The sequence below is a fragment of the Cajanus cajan genome, chromosome 6, assembly GCF_000230855.2.
Source record: "Cajanus cajan strain Asha chromosome 6, NIPB_CcT2T_4, whole genome shotgun sequence".
NCBI lineage: Eukaryota > Viridiplantae > Streptophyta > Magnoliopsida > Fabales > Fabaceae > Cajanus > Cajanus cajan.
In genome coordinates, this window is record NC_138522.1 from 60,641,755 (window position 1) to 60,664,858 (window position 23,104).

At 34.2% G+C, this 23,104-nt stretch overlaps 4 protein-coding genes across 5 annotated transcripts; 1 reads left to right on the forward strand and 3 right to left on the reverse strand.

The window, feature by feature from the left end:
• Positions 1–467: 467 nt before the first annotated feature.
• Positions 468–10,661, forward strand: SWP (RNA polymerase II transcription mediator). 2 transcript variants are annotated; one of them, XM_020356465.3, is made up of 8 exons: positions 468–976; positions 1,058–2,125; positions 3,147–3,244; positions 3,327–3,501; positions 3,606–4,596; positions 4,709–5,730; positions 7,335–8,398; positions 9,441–10,661. In XM_020356465.3, exons 1-8 carry the CDS (start codon positions 764–766, stop codon positions 10,240–10,242), a joined length of 5,433 nt encoding a protein of 1,810 aa, XP_020212054.1. In that variant the 5' UTR covers positions 468–763; the 3' UTR covers positions 10,243–10,661. The 2 variants fall into 2 exon arrangements, with proteins under 2 accessions (XP_020212054.1, XP_020212055.1); XM_020356466.3 differs by having other exon boundaries at positions 3,150–3,244.
• Positions 10,662–12,189: 1,528 nt separating this feature from the next.
• Positions 12,190–12,906, reverse strand: LOC109797756 (Bacterial sec-independent translocation protein mttA/Hcf106). The gene is made up of 2 exons (XM_020357885.3): positions 12,495–12,906; positions 12,190–12,419 (listed from the first exon to the last, which is right to left on the reverse strand). Exons 1-2 carry the CDS (start codon positions 12,807–12,809, stop codon positions 12,303–12,305), a joined length of 432 nt encoding a protein of 143 aa, XP_020213474.1. The 5' UTR covers positions 12,810–12,906; the 3' UTR covers positions 12,190–12,302.
• A 2,113-nt stretch (positions 12,907–15,019) lies between these two features.
• On the reverse strand, positions 15,020–15,589 carry LOC145958799 (uncharacterized). The gene has a single exon (XM_083076345.1). It carries the CDS (start codon positions 15,587–15,589, stop codon positions 15,020–15,022), a length of 570 nt encoding a protein of 189 aa, XP_082932471.1.
• Positions 15,590–16,803: 1,214 nt separating this feature from the next.
• On the reverse strand, positions 16,804–20,492 carry BZO2H3 (bZIP transcription factor family protein). The gene is made up of 6 exons (XM_083059207.1): positions 20,085–20,492; positions 19,575–19,641; positions 19,023–19,242; positions 18,214–18,289; positions 18,008–18,133; positions 16,804–17,307 (listed from the first exon to the last, which is right to left on the reverse strand). Exons 1-6 carry the CDS (start codon positions 20,340–20,342, stop codon positions 16,954–16,956), a joined length of 1,101 nt encoding a protein of 366 aa, XP_082915333.1. The 5' UTR covers positions 20,343–20,492; the 3' UTR covers positions 16,804–16,953.
• Between the last annotated feature and the right edge of the window lie 2,612 nt (positions 20,493–23,104).

Genomic DNA, 23,104 nt, shown 5'->3' on the forward strand with positions numbered 1-23,104 from the left:
AAAAAAATAAAATAAAAATACAACAAGTTTTGTAAAATCCCACGTGAATGGGTAAGTATGTTTTGTAAACACCTATATAAGCATATGAATATGTATTGTATCATTTCTTGTAAAGATAATTAGTTATAAGGATAATTTATTATTTTTTCTCAGTGTAAAATAAAATAGTAATATTTACGGATAAACTCGTAAAACATTTTACTAAATACCTTGTACTCTCATTCTCAAATTATAACTTTGAAACTTCTTATATCATATTTTAGAAATCATATTCCTCGATAATTCATTAACTACGTGTTGAATCTATAACATTATTATGGCTTAACTGCACCCAATGAAAGTAAAAAAAATAAAAATATTCCAAGGGAAAACAATTAATTTAAAAACAATTAATATATAATATATATTAGAAACATTTATAGTAAATAAAGGATTTGCGAGTGATGAAAGGAGTATAAAAGCGAAGAGAAGAGGAATATTTATTAGCGAGGGTTGCATTTGCAATCCGAAAATTATTAGTCTTTAGTTGGTGGGCGGTGTGGTGTGAGAGAAGAGAGGAGAGCATTGAGAATTGAGATTGAGTCAAAGGGCTTTTGAAGAAGAAGAAGAAGAAGAAGGAAGAAGGAAAGCAAGAATATATTGGAGAGAGAGGAATCGGGAAATTATTCATTCTGGGGAACAATTTCCCTCTTTCTTTCCCTAAAACCCTAGTTTCGATGCGCTGACACACCAGATCGGGAACAACCCTAACGAGCGACAACCAATGGCTGCGGAGTTAGGGCAACAGACGGTGGAGCTCTCCACCCTCGTCACACGCGCCGCTCACGATTCCTACGCCTCCCTCAAAGAACTCGTCGACAAATGCAGGTCCTCCGAATTATCCGACACCGACAAGAAGATTAGCATCCTCAAATTCCTCAGCAAGACGCAGCAGCGCATGATCCGCCTCAATGTCCTCTCCAAGTGGTGCCAACAGGTTATTCAATTCTCCCTCTCTTCCCTTTCCCTTCCCTTCTTCAATTCACCTTCTTATTCCCTTGTTATCAAATTCTTGCAGGTTCCTTTGATACAGCACTGTCAGCAACTCGCTTCCACTGTTTCCAATCACGACATGTGTTTCACTCAAGCCGCGGATTCCCTATTTTTCATGCACGAGGGCCTTCAGCAGGCGCGTGCACCCGTTTACGATGTTCCCTCCGCAATTGATATTCTTCTCACCGGAAGTTACCAGCGTTTGCCCAAGTGTATAGAGGATGTGGGGACTCAGTATGCCTTGACCGAGGATCAGCAGAAGCCTGCGTTGAAGAAGCTCGACATGCTTGTTCGCTCCAAATTGCTTCAGCTTTCTATTCCCAAGGACTTTTCTGATATTAAGGTTTCTGATGGTACCGCAACGCTTAGGGTGGATGGGGAGTTTAAGGTTTTGATAACGCTTGGCTATAGAGGGCACTTGTCTCTCTGGAGGATATTGCATTTGGAGCTGCTTGTTGGTGAGAAAAATAAGCCTGTCAAGTTGGAGGAACTGCGGCGGCATATTCTTGGAGATGATTTGGAGAGGCGAATGGCCGCCGCGGAGAATCCGTTTTCGGTGTTGTATTCGGTTCTTCATGAGCTGTGTGTTGCGCTTGTCATGGACACGGTGTTAAGGCAAGTGCAGGTTCTTCGACAGGGGAGGTGGAAGGATGCAATTCGGTTTGAGCTAATATCTGATAGTCATGGTGCGAGTTCTAGTTCTGCGCAGAACCCTGATGGGGAATCTGATTCCTCTGCCCTGCGAACTCCAGGGTTGAAAATTGTGTACTGGCTGGATTTTGATAAGAATGCCGGTGTGTCGGAATCCGGTACATCCCCGTTTATTAAAATTGAACCAGGGCCAGATCTTCAGATAAAGTGTCTCCACAGCAACTTTGTCATAGATCCCTTGACGGGCAAGGAGGCAGAGTTTATTTTGGACCAGAGTTGTATTGATGTTGAGAGGTTGCTGTTGAGAGCTATTTGTTGCAACAGATATACTCGTTTGCTAGAAATTAAAAGAGAACTGGTGAAAAATGTTCAGGTCTGTCGAACGGCTGATGATGTTGTGCTCCAGTCTCGAATGGGTGAACCTGATATTGAATATAAGCAGGTTGGTTTACATTTATTGGGGAAAGTTTTCTCTCATTGGGAGTTTGGACTTCCAATTTGGTGTGTTGCAATTGTCCTTAGAGTAGGTTTGGTAAGGATTAAATTTGGACAAATACTCCAGTGTCTTTTAAAGGTTCTCTCAGGAAGCTGGCTAACACCTGCGATTGTTTTCAAAAAATAAGCTGAACCAAACATATAGTGAGAAGATTATTTTTGGGGTTTTGTTTTATTGCTTGTTTGGTGTCACTAGGGGTTTAAATTGTGGTTTCACGGTAAACCTTAATATGGTGGGAGATTGCGAGCAAATGAGTCAAAAAACCTTGTTGTGACAATGCGGTCAGAGACTTTTTTGAAACCATGGGTAATCAGTCCTTTTGGGGTTTGACTTTGTTAACATTCTTTTAGTTTCAGAAGTAGATCCTCAGTTTCTGGATATTCAATTTTTTTAAATCCTTGATTATCAAAGTTCTATGCCAGATACTTTTGTTGCTTAACAGTCAATTTTGGCTAATTATGCTTTATGTAGGTTAAGATAGATGGATTTTAAGTTCTGGCCAAAATTATATTCATCTTAATACTGAACATGTTCAAGTAGTGTTCTGACTAATATAGTTCTTATTAGGGTTCTACAGTCCTCAACCTCACCCAACCAGCTTGTAAGGTGGGACCTGCCCAAGCCTTACAAGGACGACATTAGCTGTATCTTCGGTTGTGTGATATTGACCCAAGCCCCCACCCCATGTTGATACTCATGTTTAGGCGGGAACTGCCCAAGCTTTATAAGCCTTATAAGGACTACATTAGCCGTATCTCTAGTTATTGTGTGATCTTAACCCCAACCCTCCACCCCCATCCCATGTTCATACAAATGTCCGTTCCTGAATATACACTTTCACATCATTCAAACTGCTGTTGCGATTTTATAATTTCATTCTTTAGTGTAATGTGTATAATCCAATGCCCTACCTTCTTCCATTCAATCTTGATGGGGTTTTTAAATTAAAATCTGCTTCTGTATGTAGAAGGATGATAAATGTGGCAGCAAGGTCTCTGAGGGGCATGAGGTATTGCGTGTGCGTGCCTATGGCTCTTCTATTTTCACTCTTGGAATTAATATCAGGTATCTCACTTTCTCTTTTCTTATCTCTTGCATTTTAATTTGAGAGGTTTTTTCAAATCCATTCCCCTGTTTTGCTATTCAGGAATGGCCGTTTTCTTCTTAAATCATCACAAAACATAGTGGTTTCTTCCGCTTTATTAGAATGTGAAGAAGCTTTGAATCAGGGATCTATGACTGCAGCTGAGGTCTTCATAAGCCTGAGAAGCAAAAGTATCTTGCACTTATTTGCATCTATTGGAAGGGTTTTAGGTCTTGAGGTATATTTACCTTTTTGCTCACCTTGGACTGTATTGAGTTTATTATTTGAATTATTGGCTTACCCTGGAGTCTAAGACCTATGGATTGTGGGGCAATCTTGCAGGTATATGAGCATGGATTCAGTACAGTTAAAATACCCAAGGAGGTTTCAAATGGTTCAGCTATGCTATTGATGGGATTTCCGGACTGTGGAAGCTCTTACTTCCTGCTGATGCAACTTGATAAGGATTTTAAACCCTTGTTTAAGTTGTTAGAGACTCAGCCTGACCCATCTGGAAAAGATAATTTATCTGGTGGTGACCTTAATCAGGTGCTGCGGATTAAGAAAATTGATATAGGACAGATGCAGGTTCATGAAGATGAAATGAATTTAAGCCTGGTTGACTGGGGAAAATTGTGTTCTGTTTTGCCCAATGCTGTTTGTTCAAATCAAACATCTGGACATGAGTTTTTTTCTGATATTCGCCTTGAGAATTCCGTACAGGTTGCAAGAGGTCATCCATCAGGATTTTCATCACTTGTTGATGAAGTGTTTGGACTCGAGAAAGGGTCATCAGCACCCCCATTTTCCATGAATGCATCCCTTCCTTCTCAATATGGCTCTGTCCCTATGAATCTCCATACTTTAAAGGCTGGAAGCCCTTCTCCAAAGTGGGAAGGAGGAATGCAGATGTCACAGGTTAATAATGTATTGAAAGCTTCTGGTGCTACTAACCACTATAGTGGTTCCTTGTTCACATCAGGCAGCATGAAGGGCCCAGTTCAGTCCAGTTCTGTTGGCTCCATTCCAACTGGACAAGGGAGGAACACTTCTGGGAAAAAGCTATCTGCTTCCAAGTCTGAACAGGATTTGGCTTCTCTTAAATCTCCACATTCAGCTGACATTAGTTCCTCTGCTGCAATGGATGAAGAACAGTTAAGAGTGTTGAGTGATACTTCTAATGATGCTCTATCTGGAAGTCGGTCAGCTCGACTGCTATCTCCTCCACGACCGACTGGCTCTCGAATGGCGATACCTAATTCCAGACCTAATGGACCTCAAGTTGAATCATTTAAGGCTGCTGGGTCGGGTTCATGTGCTACAACTCCCGTATGTAAGATACTTTCTTTGAATCTTCATCTTTATCGTGTGAAGTTTATTCTTGCCGATATTTTTTTTTTATCTTTTGTTAAGCAATATATGACTGGAAAAGTGAATGTCTGCAGCCCAACCACTGGAACCCACAACTAGTTATAGCACAGGTGAAGATGTTACCTCCAAAAATGATAAGAAATCTAGAAAAAGAACAGCTTCTGATATGTTGACTTTGATTCCATCTCTTCAAGGCGTTGAAAACAACCCAGGAATCTGCAAGAAAAGAAAAATTTCAGATTCATCTAACTGTCAACTGTCTTTGCCACAAGGTGCCATGTCCACTGACATGATACCCAAAACAGAAGGATACAGTTATGGAAGTTTAATAGCAGAAGCGAACAAAGGGAATGTTCCATCTAGCATTTATATTGCGGCTCTTCTTCATGTGGTCAGGCATTGTTCACTTTGCCTTAAGCATGCTAGACTAACCAGTCAGATGGATGCATTAGACATCTCATATGTTGAAGAAGTGGGTTTGAGAAATGCATCCTCTAACATTTGGTTTCGACTTCCATTTGCTAGAGGTGACTCATGGCAACATATATGTTTGCGACTTGGCAGACCTGGTTGCATGTATTGGGATGTTAAAATAAATGATCAGCACTTCAGGGATTTGTGGGAGCTTCAGAAAGGGAGCAATAATACACCATGGGGTTCTGGTGTTCGAATAGCTAATACATCCGATATAGATTCACATATACATTATGATCCAGATGGTGTTGTTTTGAGTTATCAATCTGTTGAGGTAGATAGTATAAAGAAATTAGTGGCTGATATCCAAAGGCTTGCCAATGCAAGAACATTCGCCCTTGGCATGAGGAAATTGCTTGGTGTAAGAGCAGATGAGAAGTCAGAAGAGCTAGTTACAAGTTCTGATACCAAAACATCTGGTGGTGCGAAGGGTGCTTCAGATACTGCAGACAAACTATCTGAACAGATGAGAAGGGCATTTAGAATTGAGGCAGTTGGACTGATGAGCTTGTGGTTTAGCTTTGGTTCAAGTGTCCTTGCTCGTTTTGTTGTTGAATGGGAATCGGGTAAAGAGGGTTGCACTATGCATGTATCTCCTGATCAACTTTGGCCTCATACCAAGGTTTGCTAATTCCTCTTCAACTGATTACTATTTGTCTCTTGTTTTTTCCCCATTGTGTTAATTTTGGAATCAGTAATATATGCATTTTTTTTTCCATTTAGCTTCAAAATTTTTTATAGTTATGTGAAATTAAAATGGTATATGCATGCCAGTCATGATTGTTGGCTTTGATCTGTTTTTTTGGTTCACCATTAGAGATGACAATGGCTAGGGTCTTACAGTACACGTCCCTGTACCTGCATTTAAAAATAATACATTTATCCAACTCCATACCTACGTGGGTAACAATTTCGATATCCATACCTGTATTTGCAACCTGCACTTTACTTATAAATGAGGTTAATAATAGTAAATCAATAAAAAAAATAATTAAAATAATTACTACAATTATATTAAAAATTCATTCTTAAATAATCCATGTTTATAATAGTACATACTCTGACAAAAATACTCTGAAGCTTTCCTTATGTAAAACCAAACCAATATGAACAATAAAGAACACAACCAATGTTTATAGAACATATCCTTCATCATTCAATTCTCTACCCCTCAAAAGATAATCCTTATATCTGACTTCAAATTAATAAATGATTTAACTCTCTACCACCAAAAAAGGACACAGAAGTTAAAAAATTAAAACACCCCCAGTACCATTAAAATACCAGAATTTAGCAAACAAATTTTTGGTTCACAATTGAAGAGCCAAACAGAATATTGGAATTAAAATCAATATTAATTAAATTTCTCTTTTCAATATTTCCAATTTAGAAACAACTTTCAGTTAAATAAAACTAATTTAGCAATTTCTCTTTTTAATAGTACCAAACGAAAATTAGCAACTGCAGTTTTGAGTTCAACCTAGCAAGATGGAAAAAACAAACCCGATATAGTGAAGCCTTAAGGCCAGACAGGTCAAGGTGGTGTCTAGATGAGTTGGTGAGAGAGTGAAACAATGGTGGTGTGCAAATGGCAAACTAGATGGTGTGGTTGTGTGTTGCTTCAACCGGTGGTGTTGCACTCGCAGTGTAGCTTGAAGTCACAATCGTGCAAGCCATGGATTCATAGTGGTGTCTCGTAGTCACGAGGTGTTGGTGTCATGATAGAGTCGTGCAAACAGTGAAGCTCAAACTGTCACACTATAGAGACGCACAGCACCATCATGACTCGGGAAGGGAATGAGATTAGATCTAGGGTTTCTCTATATTGTTAGACTTGTAGTATTAGTCTTAAAATTAAATAATATAATTTGCTCTGACTGTAGCTGGTTGATTTCATATTTACTCTGATGGTTTATGCTACCTTTTGGGTGAAATTACTGTGGAAGATTTTTCTTTTTGCTTTTTTGGCCAACTATGCAAAGTTTGAATATGAACTGCATTAATTTAATTGGTGCGGTTATTTCTGCTGATGTATGTGTATGATGGTGACAGGTAATGCTTGATGCCATTTTTTTCTTTTGATATTTCAGTGGTTATAAGAAACCAATTCCTTAATGTTAAGTTGTCTTTTTTATAGTTGTATCTAAAACTTTGTCCTGATTCTGTTCCCAAGACAAATTCCTGGCCCTATATATTTACTGTATTAGATGCTTGTATTCTATACAGTTTCTGGAAGATTTCATAAATGGAGCTGAAGTTTCACCGCTTTTGGACTGCATTCGGCTGACTGCAGGACCCTTGCATGCTCTGGCAGCTGCAACCAGGCCAGCACGAGCTGGTCCTGTTCCAGGGGTTGCAGCTGCTCTGTCTTCTATTCCTAAACAGACTGGTGGCTATATATCCTCACAGGGACTTCTGCTTGGTAATTCAACTACTAATGTTGGTCAGCCTACATCTGGTCCTGGGGCAAACACTGTCTTGCCTACTGCTAGTGGTCTCACTAACCAACAAACCCTTTCAATGTTAGCTGCTGCTGGGCGTGGTGGCCCGGGCATTGTTCCAAGTTCACTTTTGCCCATTGATGTCTCTGTTGTGCTCCGTGGTCCGTATTGGATACGAATCATGTACAGGAAACTATTTGCAATTGACATGCGTTGCTTTGCCGGAGATCAGGTGTGGTTGCAGCCGGCAACACCACCTAAAGAGGGTCCTCTTTCTGGAGGGTCATTGCCATGCCCCCAGTTTCGGCCTTTTATCATGGAACATGTTGCTCAGGAGTTGAATGGATTGGATCCTAGTTTCACTGGACAACAGGCAGGTGGGCTGGCAAATTCAAATAATCCAAACCCTAGTTCAGGATCCCAGATGATGGCTGCAAATGGAAATAGAATAAACCTGCCAATTTCTGCTGCAATGTCTAGGACAGGAAACCAAGTAGCTAGTTTAAACCGTGTGGGAAATGCTTTAGCAGGCTCTTCAAACTTAGCTATGATGACATCAGCTGTCTCTCTGCGGAGGCCACCTGGAACAGTTGTCCCAGCACACGTCAGAGGCGAGCTGAACACAGCCATTATTGGTCTTGGTGATGATGGAGGATATGGAGGTGGTTGGGTTCCTCTAGTTGCTCTTAAGAAGGTTTTGAGAGGTGTTCTCAAGTATCTTGGAGTGCTATGGCTTTTTGCCCAGTTACCCAATCTTTTGAAAGAGATCCTAGGATCTATTTTGAAGGAAAATGAAGGTGCACTTTTAAATTTGGACCTTGAGCAGCCAGCCTTGCGTTTTTTTGTTGGGTAAGTACTTATTCCCCTCCTCTTCCTCTCTCTCTCTCTCTCTATGCTACTCCACTTCTTTTGTTTCTAGAATTTTTGTATTTAAATACCTCTGCTATAATTTTTGCATTCTTTCTTGATACAAGGATTTCCTTTTCCATATGTTTACCCTTCCTGAGGGAAATGATTGCAGCATGATATTGCCAAGTTGGTGCTTGATTGTATGCCTCATTTTCTTATTTCACTGTTTGTTTCATTGCATTGTTTCCCTGGGTAATTTAGCCGGGTAAATTCTTGCAACAATAATTTAGAATTATTGAATTTTTATTTGGATGTAAAATAAAATGCCTTCAACCAATTGTTCTTATTTTTATATCTTTTATGATACATCAAATTGATTTTACTATGTTAATGAACATTATGCATATTGATACTTTATGACTTATTAGTTGACAAAAGGAAAAAAAGTTGATTGCGTTTTGTTCTCTTCAGTATTATGAGAGTTCAATTTTAGACCCCCTTAATTTCAGTTGGAACAATATCTCCGGTTTAGAAGTTGACGCAAAATATTAAATCCCCCTCCCCTCCCCTCCCGTACATAAGCTGTTGGAAGTGGCTATTTTTGCTAATGGACCATTTTTGTCAGACTGTCATCGAAACTAGAAATTGGGTGGTGCTTCCCTACGGTTTCCCTTTCTTTATTATTTGTACCTGTACTGTCTAAGCTTTAGCTTTATAATTGTAGTTAGAGTGGGATACAGTGATGACCTACTTCATAACTAAGGTTCTACACATTCAATATTACAAGAGTAAGAAATCAAATGTAAAGCCATGTGAGCAAAAACAGTTGTTTGGGGGGCGGGGGGGATTGCTTATATACGGAAACTACAGGGTAACGTAGCAATTGTAACCAAAGTCATATTTGGTGAAACTAGGTCTAAAATTTTAACTAAGCTAAAAAATGAAAACAGCTAGCGTCTTCTCGGGCTCCTAAATATTTGCTATTTTTATTCCAGTTATTAAACACACTAAACTGAAATGCTGTCTTTTCATCCTTCTGCAGAGGATATGTATTTGCTGTTAGTGTCCACAGAGTCCAGCTTCTTCTTCAGGTATTAAGTGTAAAACGATTTCACCAACAGCAACAGCAACAGCAGCAAAATTCAAATCCTGCACCAGAGGAATTAAGTCAATCTGAAATAAGTGAAATATGTGACTACTTTAGCCGTCGGGTGGCATCAGAACCCTATGACGCCTCTCGTGTTGCATCATTCATAACTATGCTCACTTTACCGGTATCAGTACTGAGAGAATTCTTGAAATTAATTGCTTGGAAAAAAGGATTATCCCAGGCACAAGTTGGAGATGTTGTGTCAGCTCAAAAGCCACGGATTGAGTTATGTCTTGAAAATCATTCTGGGTTGAATGTGGATGAGAACTCAGAGAGCTCATCTACATTCAGAAGCAACATCCATTATGATCGTCTGCATAATTCTGTTGATTTTGCGCTTACTGTTGTCCTTGATTCTGCTCACATCCCTCATGTCAATGCTGCTGGTGGTGCCGCATGGTTGCCTTACTGTGTTTCGGTAAGATTGAGATATTCATTTGGGGAAAGTCCTAATGTATCATTTCTTGGCATGAATGGTAGCCATGGTGGTAGGGCCTGTTGGTTGCGTGTTGATGATTGGGAGAAATGCAAACAGAGGGTGGCACGAATAGTGGAGGTTAATGGGAGCTCAGCAACGGATGTAAGTCAAGGTAGGTTGAAGCTGGTCGCTGATAGTGTGCAAAGAAATCTGCATATGTGCATTCAAGGGCTAAGAGATGGTAGTGGGGTAACATCCAGCTCTGGTGCAACGTGATTGTTTTGTTAATAGCAGCAGTATGTTGGGTTAGTGCTGTCAATTTTGCAATTTGGTTTACCATAATGTGAAATGGTGCCATGCTGAATTTAAGCATGCCCCCATCCCAGCACGTCTCTTCTGCTCAGGTTATGCAGTTCTATTCAAGAAGAGCTTTGGTGTAACGAAGAAAGTGCACAGGTGATTACAGATATTTTTGATAAAACTATTTTTGATACTCAAGCTTAGATTTGCAGGCACCAATTTCAGATTACTAACCAAATATATATAACGAGTATTCGACGTTTCTCAGATCATTAATTAGGTTGTACAATATCTTTGCTGATAGTGTAGTATCATGGTATAACTTCTTGGCTGGTGGCTGTTGTACAGATGACATCAAATGAATAGATTTAGTAAAGGAAATTTGTTACGCTCAACCCCTATTTACAATGAACACGTCCAAGTTATTGAAAGATCTTGCTGCGCATTTAATTTTGCATTCAATCATTCATCTTGTCCTTGGCGATGCGCTCTTTTTCAACCGCGATTGCTTTAATGTAATTCGTAATAACTCATTTGCCAGGTTCTTATTTGTGTTACGTGCATGTTATTCTTACCATTGAAACAGCTGCAAGGGAAATTATTTGAATTTTGAATTCAATTATTTGGACACAAGTGATTTTGACTGTTCAAAAATACTATTTTCGCATTATTTGAAAATATTTCTAATTTAGAAAAAATCGTGAAGAAAATTTAGCAATGTTGAAGGGTCTATACATTGTTTGTGTGAGGAGAAATTCAGATTAAGAAAACGAAGATAAAATAAAGAATGAAGTTAACGATGGAGAAATGGTATAGAAAGAAATGAGAAATAAAGAAAAAGTAATTATAACTAAAATTACGGTGATTTTGTTATTTTACCGTTTTCATACTCTTTTCCCTTGTATGCAAACTGAAGAGAGACCTAGTTATGTAGGCACCTACACGTTTTTATTCTCTATAATTTATCAGCCAGACCAAATTGAGAGAAATGCCTAATGATTTATTTTTTTCTTTTTCCCATCTTCTCGTCCTTCACCCTCTGCGTTACCAAATGAAGTATCCAATTTATAAATTTGATATGAATTAAAATTTAAATTCAAATTTAGTTAAATTGTATTTTTAATCTTACTATTTTTTATTACATTATTTTAATTTCTTTATTTTAAAATAGAAATATTTTTTTTTATTTTAAAAATACAAAACTATGATTCTATTATCAATTGATTTTTATTGATTATTGAATTTTGACGTTCAATAATATGATATTTAATGCTGTGATATATAAAAATAAAAATTAAAAATAATATATAAAATATTTTTATTTTTATCTATTTAAACACCTAATTGTATTTATATCATTGATAAATTTTATTTACAAGTTTTTTTTATTGTTTTTATCAATCATGTTACTAAATATTATATTATTTATGCATGAATAAATATTAAAATTTAATAATTAATAAATATTAACTTGATAGAAAAACTAAAATTTTATATTTTAAAATTAAAAAAATTAAATGTCTTTATTTTAAAATAGAAAGACAAATAAAAAACCAAAAATATAAGTTATTCTTTTAAGTGTGTTTGGTTGAGTTAAAATTGAGCTTAACATACGCTTCATCTATGTAGCGTTGTTTAAAAAAAACAAAAGTATATGAATTTAATATATGGAGTGGATTATCGTATATAGTGGTAATGGTAAACCACTCCACTCCTGTTAGATTGACAAGCATTGTTGTGCTGATTGAAGGGATGAAGAATGTAATGCAGCAATCGAAATATCCGCGAAGGGAAGAGATAACTGATTCATAATTTAGACGATGAGGAGGTTGGAACACGGTGAGTGGTGAGTGGTGTTATGTAATGGGGTATGCATCAAGAAAACAACATTTTAATGTAACGAGCAAAGTGAATTTGTTAAAGTTGAAAGGATAGAAGCATGAGCATGGCATGATATATTAAAAGCATAGTGAGGATTTAAATAATGAAAGCGAGAAAGGCAAAAATACTAAACAGTTCTTAGAGAAGAATGAAATTTAATTTGATAGAGTGTCCTTAGAAGTAGACACCTCCGTCTCCTGCTTCTCCTGAGAGTCGTCTCCATCTGCAGAATCAGGTTCCTTCTTAAGCTCCGACTCAAACTCCTTCGCAGCCTACAACGTTCACAAAATAGAATAAATAACCTTAAAAGCAGCAATACGATTATAGTAAAGAAAGAGATGAAAAACCTGTTGGAAGCTCTTGACGGTTTTGCCGATGCTGCGGCCCACTTCAGGCAATTTCTTGGGCCCAAAAACGAGGGCTGCCACGCCGGCAATGACGACGAGTTCCGGCATCCCCAATCCAAACAAGGCCCTGCAAGTGAGACCTTTGGGTTTGGGGGCCTTCAGCGATACCCTTGCCCTCGCTCTCACTGTTGCACAATTCAACGATTTGGGGCTACACAAATAAGAAGAAGAAGAGGAAGCGAGGCCAATACCGCCTTTTCTTGCTGTTGGGATTGAACTCCAAATCGATACGCAGCTCATCATCATCGTCTCCATCTCCCACTCTTTCTCTCTCTCCGCTCTGTGGCTAAGATTTTTAGATTTTTAGATTTTTTTTAATTAGATGATAACCTAACAAGACTTTACCCAAAAACAAAAACCACTACTAACTACACCGCCAACATTGACTATGCTCTATGGGTATTTATGGAAACACAATAAAATTAATAGATAATCACTTATACACCGTCAGCCAATCATATCTTTTAACAGTGTCATGTCAGTTGCTTATTTAATAAAATAATAATAAAATAAAATAATTTAAAAGATATAATTCGTTGTTAGTGTATAAATTCACTGAACAGTGTATGAATAATTAACTCTAAAATTAAACCCTCCTCCTTTTATATATATAGCCAGGATTTTATTCCTCAAACGTAAAATTTTATTCACCCTACAAATGTTCAAGAGTACTCTTACAAGCAGTATTTTTTTTTTGTTCGTCCCTAAAGAATCCACCGTCGGTAACAGTGACTAATTTCCTCGTTACGTTGAAGGCACCTCAAAGAGTAGGATAGTTGGTCCCAAGATTTAACGCGACTGCATACACAAGTAGTATTACTTTTCTATTCCTCCAAAAGAAAAAAGAATATATAAATTCTATATTGTTTTTAAAGTCTAATTAGGTTATAATAATTTCAAAAATAAAGGTGAAATCTTTTTTTAATAATTTTTTTAAAGTTTATTTGACTCAATAATTTGGTGAATCAAATTAAATTAAACTAAACTTTTAATTTTAAGACCTAAAAAAGATCAATTAAATTAAATTGATGGGTCAAATAAGTTAAATAAAATGATAAAAAAGCTAATCAGAAAGTTACTAAACTTATTTCATTCAATCATAAAAATACATGAGAAAGTAACAATAACAAAATGAATTAATTTGATTCAATCATGTATATGGAATAAAAAAAACACAAGTCAAAAGATTTATCTAGCTGGTTCAAATTAAAGAACTTATTTCAACAATACTATTAAAATCACAAAAATCAGTTTAATGGTGAAAATTGAAATAATATATACAAAGTGTTAAATTTAAATTTTAATGTCGTAATTGTAATTCTTATTAATAAAAAATATCGTTGAACATTATTTAGTCTTTCCTGTATAATTTGATATATATATAAAGAATTATTTTTGATGATCTATTTTTCATTTAAATTATAAAATAAAGAGGAACTTCGAAGGACATTTATACGGTGTATAAATTATAAACATATTTCTCATTATTAAGTTTTATTTAAGAATTGTATATTCATACATCCGTAAACTCTTTTGTTTCTTTCTTTTTTTTTAAATAAGTTCCTACACTATAAAATTTGTAATCGAATGCTTAATTTTTTTTTTAATTAAGTCTTTGGTGTCTAAAAGAAATAAAGAATATTATGTTAAGGTTAACTGTTTGTAAATAAATTATCTTCCTAAGGACTTAATCACAAAATTTGAAAAAAAAAATTAAAGACTCAATTATAATTTTTTTATAAACTAACCTATTTAAAAAAAGAGTTAATCACCTGTACACTGCAAGTATAAATTTTTTTACACGGGCAATCTATCAGAATCGTTAATAGTGCCTTTTTTTTATTTTAATTTAATTAAATGAGCAGATAAAAAGATACTATTAACAGCTCTGATTAACATTGTATAGGTGATTAACTCTTAAAAAAATAACCTAAAAAATTGGTAATTACATGTTTCGATAAAATATTTGATTATCTCAATAAAAATTATGTTTTTAGAGCATGTAAGAATCTTAAATATTAAAGATGTCATTATTATGTGTAAATAAGATTAGGTAGAAATCCTTATCATATCATTATAGGATATCATAGAAAAGATGAAATGAATATGGTGTCATAAATAAAGTTAAAAGAATGTTATTATCTAAAATTTATAGTTATACATATGATAAAACTTTGTTAAAACTTTGTTAGTTACAATAAAAAGTTATAAATAAAATTAGATATATGTTGTATAATGGAGGATTATATTATAGTTCAAGAGAGATCTGACCGTGAAAAATTATTCTTTAGCTTAATTTTCATTCTTTTCTTTAATCAATTAATCTTGATTTTTAAAATCCTCAATTCTTCCATTTTCTCAAAGCATCGAATTTTCCAATTAAGTTCTCAATCACCTCTTTTGCCCACACATAATTTTTTTTTTTGGTAAGCCAAAGCTAAGAAAACAAACAGAAAAAAGGAAGATTACATCCTACGAAACACTGTTCCAGCTGCATCCGCCGTCACAAACGGGTGTAAACCCTCAGGCATGGTATCCAAAACTACTAGATCAACACCACAATTTGGCCCTAATTTTGACAAAAAATCAGCACTTTGGTTTCCTTCTCGAAGAGAATGGCAAAAACAAACACTCCAAGATTGTTGCAGTAACTCCTTAATGTGAGCAATGATAGGAGTATACTTATGCAACACATCCAATGGTCCCAACACCAAATTGACTGCCAGTAACGAATCAGAAACACAAAGTATATTGCAAAAGTTAGCTCTCCACGCCAACTTCATACCATGTAGGATAGCTAATAACTCCGCTTTGAGATTGTCCCCAACTCCAGCATCCCCATAAAAACCCATAAGCCAACGACCAAAGTTGTCTCTACATAAACCTCCATAACCCGTCAGACCCGGGCTACCAAGCGCATTGCCATCCACATGCACCGTGACTTGCCCTTGGCTAGCTTGTAAGCATGTAACGTGACGCTCCTGTCGAGCCACCCTTTCCTGTGGTCCCCATAACGTTCTAAACAGAGATGACATAGCCTGAATACAACCAACCAAAATTTTGTAAGGAAAATGATGAAAACTCAATATTTTTTTTATAACCATATTATTAGTTTAAGACTTAAATATAAAATTTTATTTAAAAAAAGTGAGTTTAATCCATTCAAAATGATGATTTGTTGGTATAAAACTTAACTCTAATAATGCATTTGAAATAATAATTCTTTTTTTGTGTATAAATAAATCTCTCATGTCTTGAGAGAAAGGGAATTGACATAATAATTCTATATTTGATTCTCGTTTGTAGTAAAATAATATTTGATTATCAGAAGTTACGTTCTACAAACACAAATTAGTCTTTAATTATCAACTTTATAATATTGTATATACCATATTAATAAATAAAAAATAATGCATGTCTTTTTCTTTTTCGTCGGGATTGAGGTAATTTCTAGTGAGTGTACACTTTCTTGTACTCTTGATATTTGTAAACATTTACTCTACATTGAAATAAAAGTTGAAGTTTTCATCTTATTTCAATAACCCTTTTCATTCTTGTGCAAAATTTCCATTATTTAGTCTCTTCAACTTTGTAAGGATTTAAATTATTTCATACCTTACATTTATCATTATCTTGTATAAGATCATGAACGTCGTCGCTATTTTCTTCGTTGGATAAGGGAATATGGAAAGAGAACATTGTAAGTTCAAACTTGTACATTCACAAATCACAATTCATGTCTTGTACTTTAAGCAACTAAACTTATTTGAGAGGCTAAGGGAACATATTTTTAGCCTCCACAATTTCTGGGGAGCATAACATTTCAATTCGTATGAATTTTTTGAAAACAAATCACAATTCATGTCACCTGTGACGTAGATACTGCGGTATGATTGCATTGTTGAAACTTGAAAGAGTTGGAATGTATTGGACGCATTAACAACAGTGTTTAAAGAAAGCATCACGGTGAAAGAAAGGGATGTGTAACTAACGTTCCATCGTAGCAGTAGATGATTGATTCTATTGACATACAGAGTATCAAATTAATTGATTGTTGAATTGAAAGCAAATGTTATCCAATTTGGATACTGCCACTAAGCGTGACAAGAACTCAAATAAATTAAGAAAACAATATCCAATTTGGATAATAAGCCTAACTCTACCAACACTCTGACCCCATCATATCTAACTAACTAATCTAGGTTATACATCAGCCATGTATTAAGATTTGAAGGGGTCCACACAAAAATAAATAGAAGAAAAATAGGATTGTCCAGTAGAATTAGAATGTGCTCAATAAGATTCACATACATCAAATTGACTTACAAGTAGTCAACAAGAATTTGCTCCTACTAACAACTAGCAGAAACAAGAGTTGTATGAAAGCATAATGTTATTGTTATTGGTCTCCATTAGAAGGAGGTGCACGTGAATCTACACGACCACGAATCCGCTTCTGAAGATGTTCCAAACTAGCCACTCTATGCAGGGAAGTTTTGTTGTCACCTACCACTGCTGCAACGTTATGCTGCACACTTTCAATTGAAGAAATGCATCCCAACCCATTATTACTAGAAGTGGGTTCACAAAGGTGGTGATTTGGGTCTTCTTGCACAGAAACGGCCGCATCAGCTGATGTCTCAGAAGGACTTTCATCAAACAGCTGCATTCCCATAGATGACATCTCAGTCATGGCATGAAACATTGGGTTCAACCCAGTAATTCTTTTGAGTGTCTCTTCAGCCATCTTCACCTACAAAAGAAAGCATGGAAGAAAATGATACACATGTCAAATCATTGTCAATACACATGAACAAATATTAAGGTATGAACAAGTCTAAGAGTGTGTTTAGGTAAATTTCTCCACAAGTATTTTTAGGAGAGAAAAATATGAAAATAAAAATTGAATTAAGTTTTTCCATAAATTGAAATTAGCTTATACATGAGTTAACTTGTAAAAAGCTTTCTTATATTAGCTTTTTCAAAATTTTATTTTTAACTCCATGCATAAGCTAGTTTTAATTATTTATGAAGAAAACATTGTTAAATCATTATGAATACTCATGAACAAATATTACAGTATGAACAATTATAAATCTTCTTAACATTGCCCTAATAATCTTCCTACTAGTTTTGCATAGCAAGTATTGAATGTTTCTCATGATTTCAATACATTTTCTAATACACTCTTTTAAATACATACTTTATTATTGGATGAAATTTATTGAAAATCTATAACTCATTATTTTTATTATATCATAAGTGGAAGATATTTATCAATTTTGTCAATGATTAATTTTTTTTTTGGGAATTGATCATTTTTAGTGGAGTCTTTCTTTTAAACCACGTTTCTTTTCTTATTCACAAGACTTTGAAGACTTTGTCCAGAGGATTCGAATCCAGTTCCACTCCAACTAATGTAACATTAGTATATACTTAAATCAAAGATTTACCTTTGCTCTTAATGTTTCAACATCAGCTTTCAGTACTCTGTTGTCAACTGCAGCATCACCGTATTTCTGGCTCACATCCGTTAAGCGCTTTAACAGTGAAGAATTTTCACCTCTTAATTGTGAGACCTAAGATAGAATATTAGGTCAGAAAATATACAATTTTTTGAGGAAACTATTATGGATACAGAAAAAAGAAATAAGCACACCTGTGTCTCCAGCTCAGTTAAATGAGCCTGTTTTCTTCGTCTTGAGCGTCTAGCAGACTCCCTATTAGAAAGCATCCTGAAAGATAAATTTGTTAGGTTTAAATTGAACAAGGCAGAATTTGTACCATAACTAAACAAAATGAATGTTTTCCAATAAAGAAAGAATCAGTTTAGGAAGAAACAATAAAATCCAGATTCATTATGCTCAACCACTAAAACAAAAATGATCGGATAAAATATGAAGAGCACAATTGCTTTAAGAGTAACTGTAATGCTTATGCAACCTTTCGTCATTATAGTACATATGAATTTGGTTTGAGCTTGACATAAAAAAGTCTACTTGAACTAAAGGCCCTTGCACTCTTGCAGCTACATCAGATGTTTGAAAAATAATTTCTGAAATTTATAGTGTAAGTCACATTATTTCTCTTTAAAGATCTAGTATGATACTGGAAGCAGTGTGTCTGGTAGGCCAAACTTTTTGATTTAATTATCACGACATGATATGCAACCTTTCTTCATAATAGTACTGATGAATTTGCATTTGAGCCTAACATATAAAATTTCAACTCTAACTGAGCTGAACGTCCTTGCATTTACATCAAAAGTTTTTGCACAATTTATGAAAACAATAGTGTAAGCCACACATTATTTCACTTTAAAGATCTACTATGATACTGGAAGCAGTTTGTCTGGCAGACCAAACATTTGGTCCATTTATCAGGACATTATATTACAATCAATTTCCGGAGACGAGAAACATTAACGTTTTCTATGCTAAACATAGTAATTTCTGAGACTATTGTTACCTCCTTACTCGTTTTGCATCAAGAGGGTTCATGTTTTCACTCATATTAATCTCTCCATCTGCTTCCTCATCATCTGATAGCTCTCTTGATGATCCACTTATTGTTGGCCTCATTGCAACAGCAGGTTTCTTTTGCATGGAAGGTGAGGAAGGAGCCCCGGTTGGTGCTTTGACATCTATATTTTGTAATTTAGATGGATCACTTCCGCAAGGGCCAGATCCTACGCAGCAAATACAAAGACAGTGACAGATGTAGTAAATATTATAGTTCAATAAGTGTTAGGAGAGAAAAAACTACACGTCTAAAGCATTCTAAAGGAAACAAAATTGTCTCCCTAGATTTCTCATTAACCCTACTCTTGCAATATCAAGTAGTCAATACTTTATTTCACATTTCACATTCACCCTCATTCTACGCTTTGAGCTGTATTATCATGGAAGTCCCCTTAAAAGGTGACCTACTTCCGCAATGAACCTTCCATGTTTTCATATATACATGCATAAAATTAAAAAATCATAAACACATCCAAAGTAGTAATATGTTAATTCTAACCTTTTAAGGTAGCCTGCAAATCAACTTCAGAAGTACTGTCAGGATTTTGAGATTTGCCCAACGATCCCTATTGCCATGAGCAGAAGAAAACATTAGATACTGGTTCAATTCCAAGGAAAAAGAGGTGACAGAAATGGGGGATTGGTAACCTACTATTTAAACAAGGAAATAAGTTATAGATCATGCATAGTAAATCCAAGATTGAGAAACAGAAAAGCCATATAAGATAGGTGGAGTGCAGGCATCACATAAATGAAAGTACTTCAATATTTCAAAGTACATGGAAAGAATGGAATTGAAGCAAAATATCAATTTGGGAATAAGAATGGGAAAAGTTTCCGTGAGAACCGCCACTAGAAGGTTAATTAATGAAGTTAACCACTGGTCCAGAACCACCAAGTTTAACTATTAAGTCATAATTTTCCATTTACGAAACTTGCGTGATATGAAGCAAGTTGAATTTAACCATTAGTTGAAAGAGTCTCAAATCTTCTAGCGACATTAACGTACCCGAGTGAAAGCAACGGCTGCACATGCAAGATTAAGCTTGGTCTTGAGAATAGCTTGGTAGTCATCGGAATCAACGATGTCCATGTTTGTGAGTTTAACATCGGAAGAGGACGAAGAAGAAGCAGCTTCCTGCAGAAACTGCTGAAAGGCCCACTCAGAGTCGCTCCGATTCATGTTTGACTTTGACTTGCACGTTTCTTTCCTGGCTGCAACCCAATACTGTTCCGATATTTCATCCACTGATAACACTCTTTCCATATCTTCTTCTTCTTCTAATCTTCTTCTTCTTCTTCTTCTTCTTCTTCTTCTTCCTCTTCCCACTACCTTTTAAGTTTCTATATTAATAAAATGAGTTAGTGACGTGGCATGACATGGCAGCCTCATCCGTTTCGGCTGGTTGGTCTTCTCTTCTCTTCTGCATCCTAATCCAATCCAACCATCTCTCGCTTTCATTCCACCAACTCTTTCTACTTTTCCTATCCAATCTATATGCTACACATCATCCTTAATATATATATAATAGTGTATTCTTTTTTATACTTTTAATCTCTTTATGAATACACGTTTTGGAAGAAGGAAGAGAAGAATTAGTTTCCGACAGGCGACAGATGCGGCTTCATGTCTTGTGTTGTGTTGTGAGTAGTGACTCACTGCGGATAGACACAAGTTCCTGTCTCCAAGGTGGGATCCACATTCTCTTTTCCTTATTTTTCTATGTATTCTCTTATTACTAAACAAAATAATTAAATACAAAAATTGAATATAATTAATGTCTTAAATTTAAAATTTTAAAAAATTATTATTTATCATAAAATAAAATACTTGCAACATTTTTTCTATTGATGAAATACTCGGAAGTCGGAAGATATTATACATGCAGTTTATCAACTAAAATAAAATATAACACACATTCTTCAAACCACATTATAGTTTATTTGAAAGATTTATAACTTTATTTGATCAAACACGTGATTTTACTATGGGAAAAAATTGCTAACAAGTGCACTTAGGAATTAAAAAAAATTATAAAAAGAACAGAAAGATTTTTATTGGAATGTTTTTCAGTACTGTATCCTTAAAAAAATAAAGAAAAACATTTTGAATTCCTTAATTAACAATTATCTTGCTTAGGAGATTTCGTTTTCAATTGATTCTTTGATTGTTTAATATATTCGGTCCTTGAACTTTATTATCTCGATACTACAAAAAAATTACAATTGAATCATTAATTTTCTGTATTTTTTTTTGTAATTTTGTCAATAAAATTAGTTTATAAGGATAACTTAAATATGTTTTATTCTCTCAAAATTAAGTTAAATTTATTTTTAGTCTCTCAAATTTAAAATTTATTTTTTTAGTTCATATAATTTTAATAAATCTTATTTTAATCCTTATATTTAAATTTTATAAGAAAATTATCAAATATTATCATATAAAATTTACTTATTAATGTTTCTGATGGTAAAAATTAAAAATATTACATTAAATCTAACTAATATTATATAATTAAATCTAACTAATATTATATAATTGTCTCAATCTGTCACTTTTAAATATATTATTAATAAATTGAGATATCAAGACAATATTTTTTAAAATTACATATATTAAAAAAATTAATTTTAAATTTAAAAAATAAAATATAAATTAATTTTAAATTTAAGAGATTAAAAATATATTTAAACCAAAGTAAAATTGGCAAGAAATCATTGAGAGTTGTCAATTATCAATTTTTGGGTCCAACGTAGTCGTCCACTGTTTCTGTTGTTATTTGGGCCTCGCTTTGGATCTAATAAGCCATCTCTGATTATATGTTTGTTTGACACTGACCAACAAAAGAAGAAAAACCATCAATATTGCCCAAAAATAAAAAAGACTCACAGACTGATAAAAGAAAAACATTGATGAATGACAAAAGATAAACTCAAGATCCACAACTAATAAATACAGATACGTGAACAATATTTTTTTCTAACACTTAATATAATTAGTTAGTTTATACGCGCAATGCACGGATTGTTTATATTTAATGTTATGTTAATTAATATTTTATTTAATACATGGGTATTTATAGTATATTTTTATCATTGGCTTAGAAAAATATTTACTTTATTATTATTATTTTTAAATATAATCAATAAATATAATTCTCTCGCGATCGTCCCATCTTAAAAATAAAATATATCTCTAGTCACAATTTTATAATTAATTTAGAATTAAATTTTAAAAAGATAAGTGTTAAATTACATTAATGACTTTTGATATTATTATTCAAATTTAATAAACCTATTTTACCCTGTCTTTTCACATTTTTTTAATCCTTTTATACATTCTTGTTTATATATATACTTTCTCCTTTAAATTGAAAATATAAATAATTATTTTTTTACTACACTTATTTGTAGCTCGTTTCTCTTTGCAACATGGTAATGGTTAGACAAAAATATTCAAACAAATTATTACCAATTGCTGTTAAATTGCATATACGGATTATTGATATTTCTGTAAGAAAATCATTTTAGTATTGGATTAACTTCCATTGGTATAGTCAATAAAAAACAAACTATTAACTTATACATATACAAATATATATTAATAATGTTATATTATCGGACACTTTTTTTTATAGGTCAAATGAGTATTTCAATCCATTACAAAAATACCATATGTGATATATAGTATATTCTTAATTTGATCTTTATTTATTTTATTGGTAAATATTTTCTTAATTTAGTTTTTATATAAAAAGATCAAATTATAATTTAATTTCTATATAGTAAATTCTTAATTTAAATTTAAACTTTACTCACTCAACCACTATAATATCTTCTTAATTTAATTTTTGCATAAAGAGATTAAATTAAGAATGTGTAAAGAAGTTAAAGGTGATCAAAACTAATTAGGTAACTGTTTATTAGAATAAAAATCAAATTAAAAATCTGAGATCAAATCACATGTTTAATATTCACAAAAAACAAAACCATATGTTTAACTTTATAAAGAATTAGAATTATAAAATT

Excerpts from the sequence above, each read along its gene's own strand:
- BZO2H3 (XM_083059207.1), bottom strand. The coding sequence starts at position 20,342 with ATGGAAAGAGTGTTATCAGTGGATGAAATATCGGAACAGTATTGGGTT. Across the intron at positions 18,134-18,213 it reads TAACTGAGCTGGAGACACAG|GTCTCACAATTAAGAGGTGA; the intron begins GTGTGCTTATTT and ends ATTCTATCTTAG. Across the intron at positions 17,308-18,007 it reads TTGAAACATTAAGAGCAAAG|GTGAAGATGGCTGAAGAGAC; the intron begins GTAAATCTTTGA and ends TTTCTTTTGTAG.
- LOC109797756 (XM_020357885.3), bottom strand. The coding sequence starts at position 12,809 with ATGGAGACGATGATGATGAGCTGCGTATCGATTTGGAGTTCAATCCCA. Across the intron at positions 12,420-12,494 it reads CCGTCAAGAGCTTCCAACAG|GCTGCGAAGGAGTTTGAGTC; the intron begins GTTTTTCATCTC and ends TGAACGTTGTAG.
- LOC145958799 (XM_083076345.1), bottom strand. The coding sequence starts at position 15,589 with ATGTCATCTCTGTTTAGAACGTTATGGGGACCACAGGAAAGGGTGGCT.
- SWP (XM_020356465.3), top strand. The coding sequence starts at position 764 with ATGGCTGCGGAGTTAGGGCAACAGACGGTGGAGCTCTCCACCCTCGTC. Across the intron at positions 977-1,057 it reads TCTCCAAGTGGTGCCAACAG|GTTCCTTTGATACAGCACTG; the intron begins GTTATTCAATTC and ends AAATTCTTGCAG. Across the intron at positions 5,731-7,334 it reads AACTTTGGCCTCATACCAAG|TTTCTGGAAGATTTCATAAA; the intron begins GTTTGCTAATTC and ends TATTCTATACAG.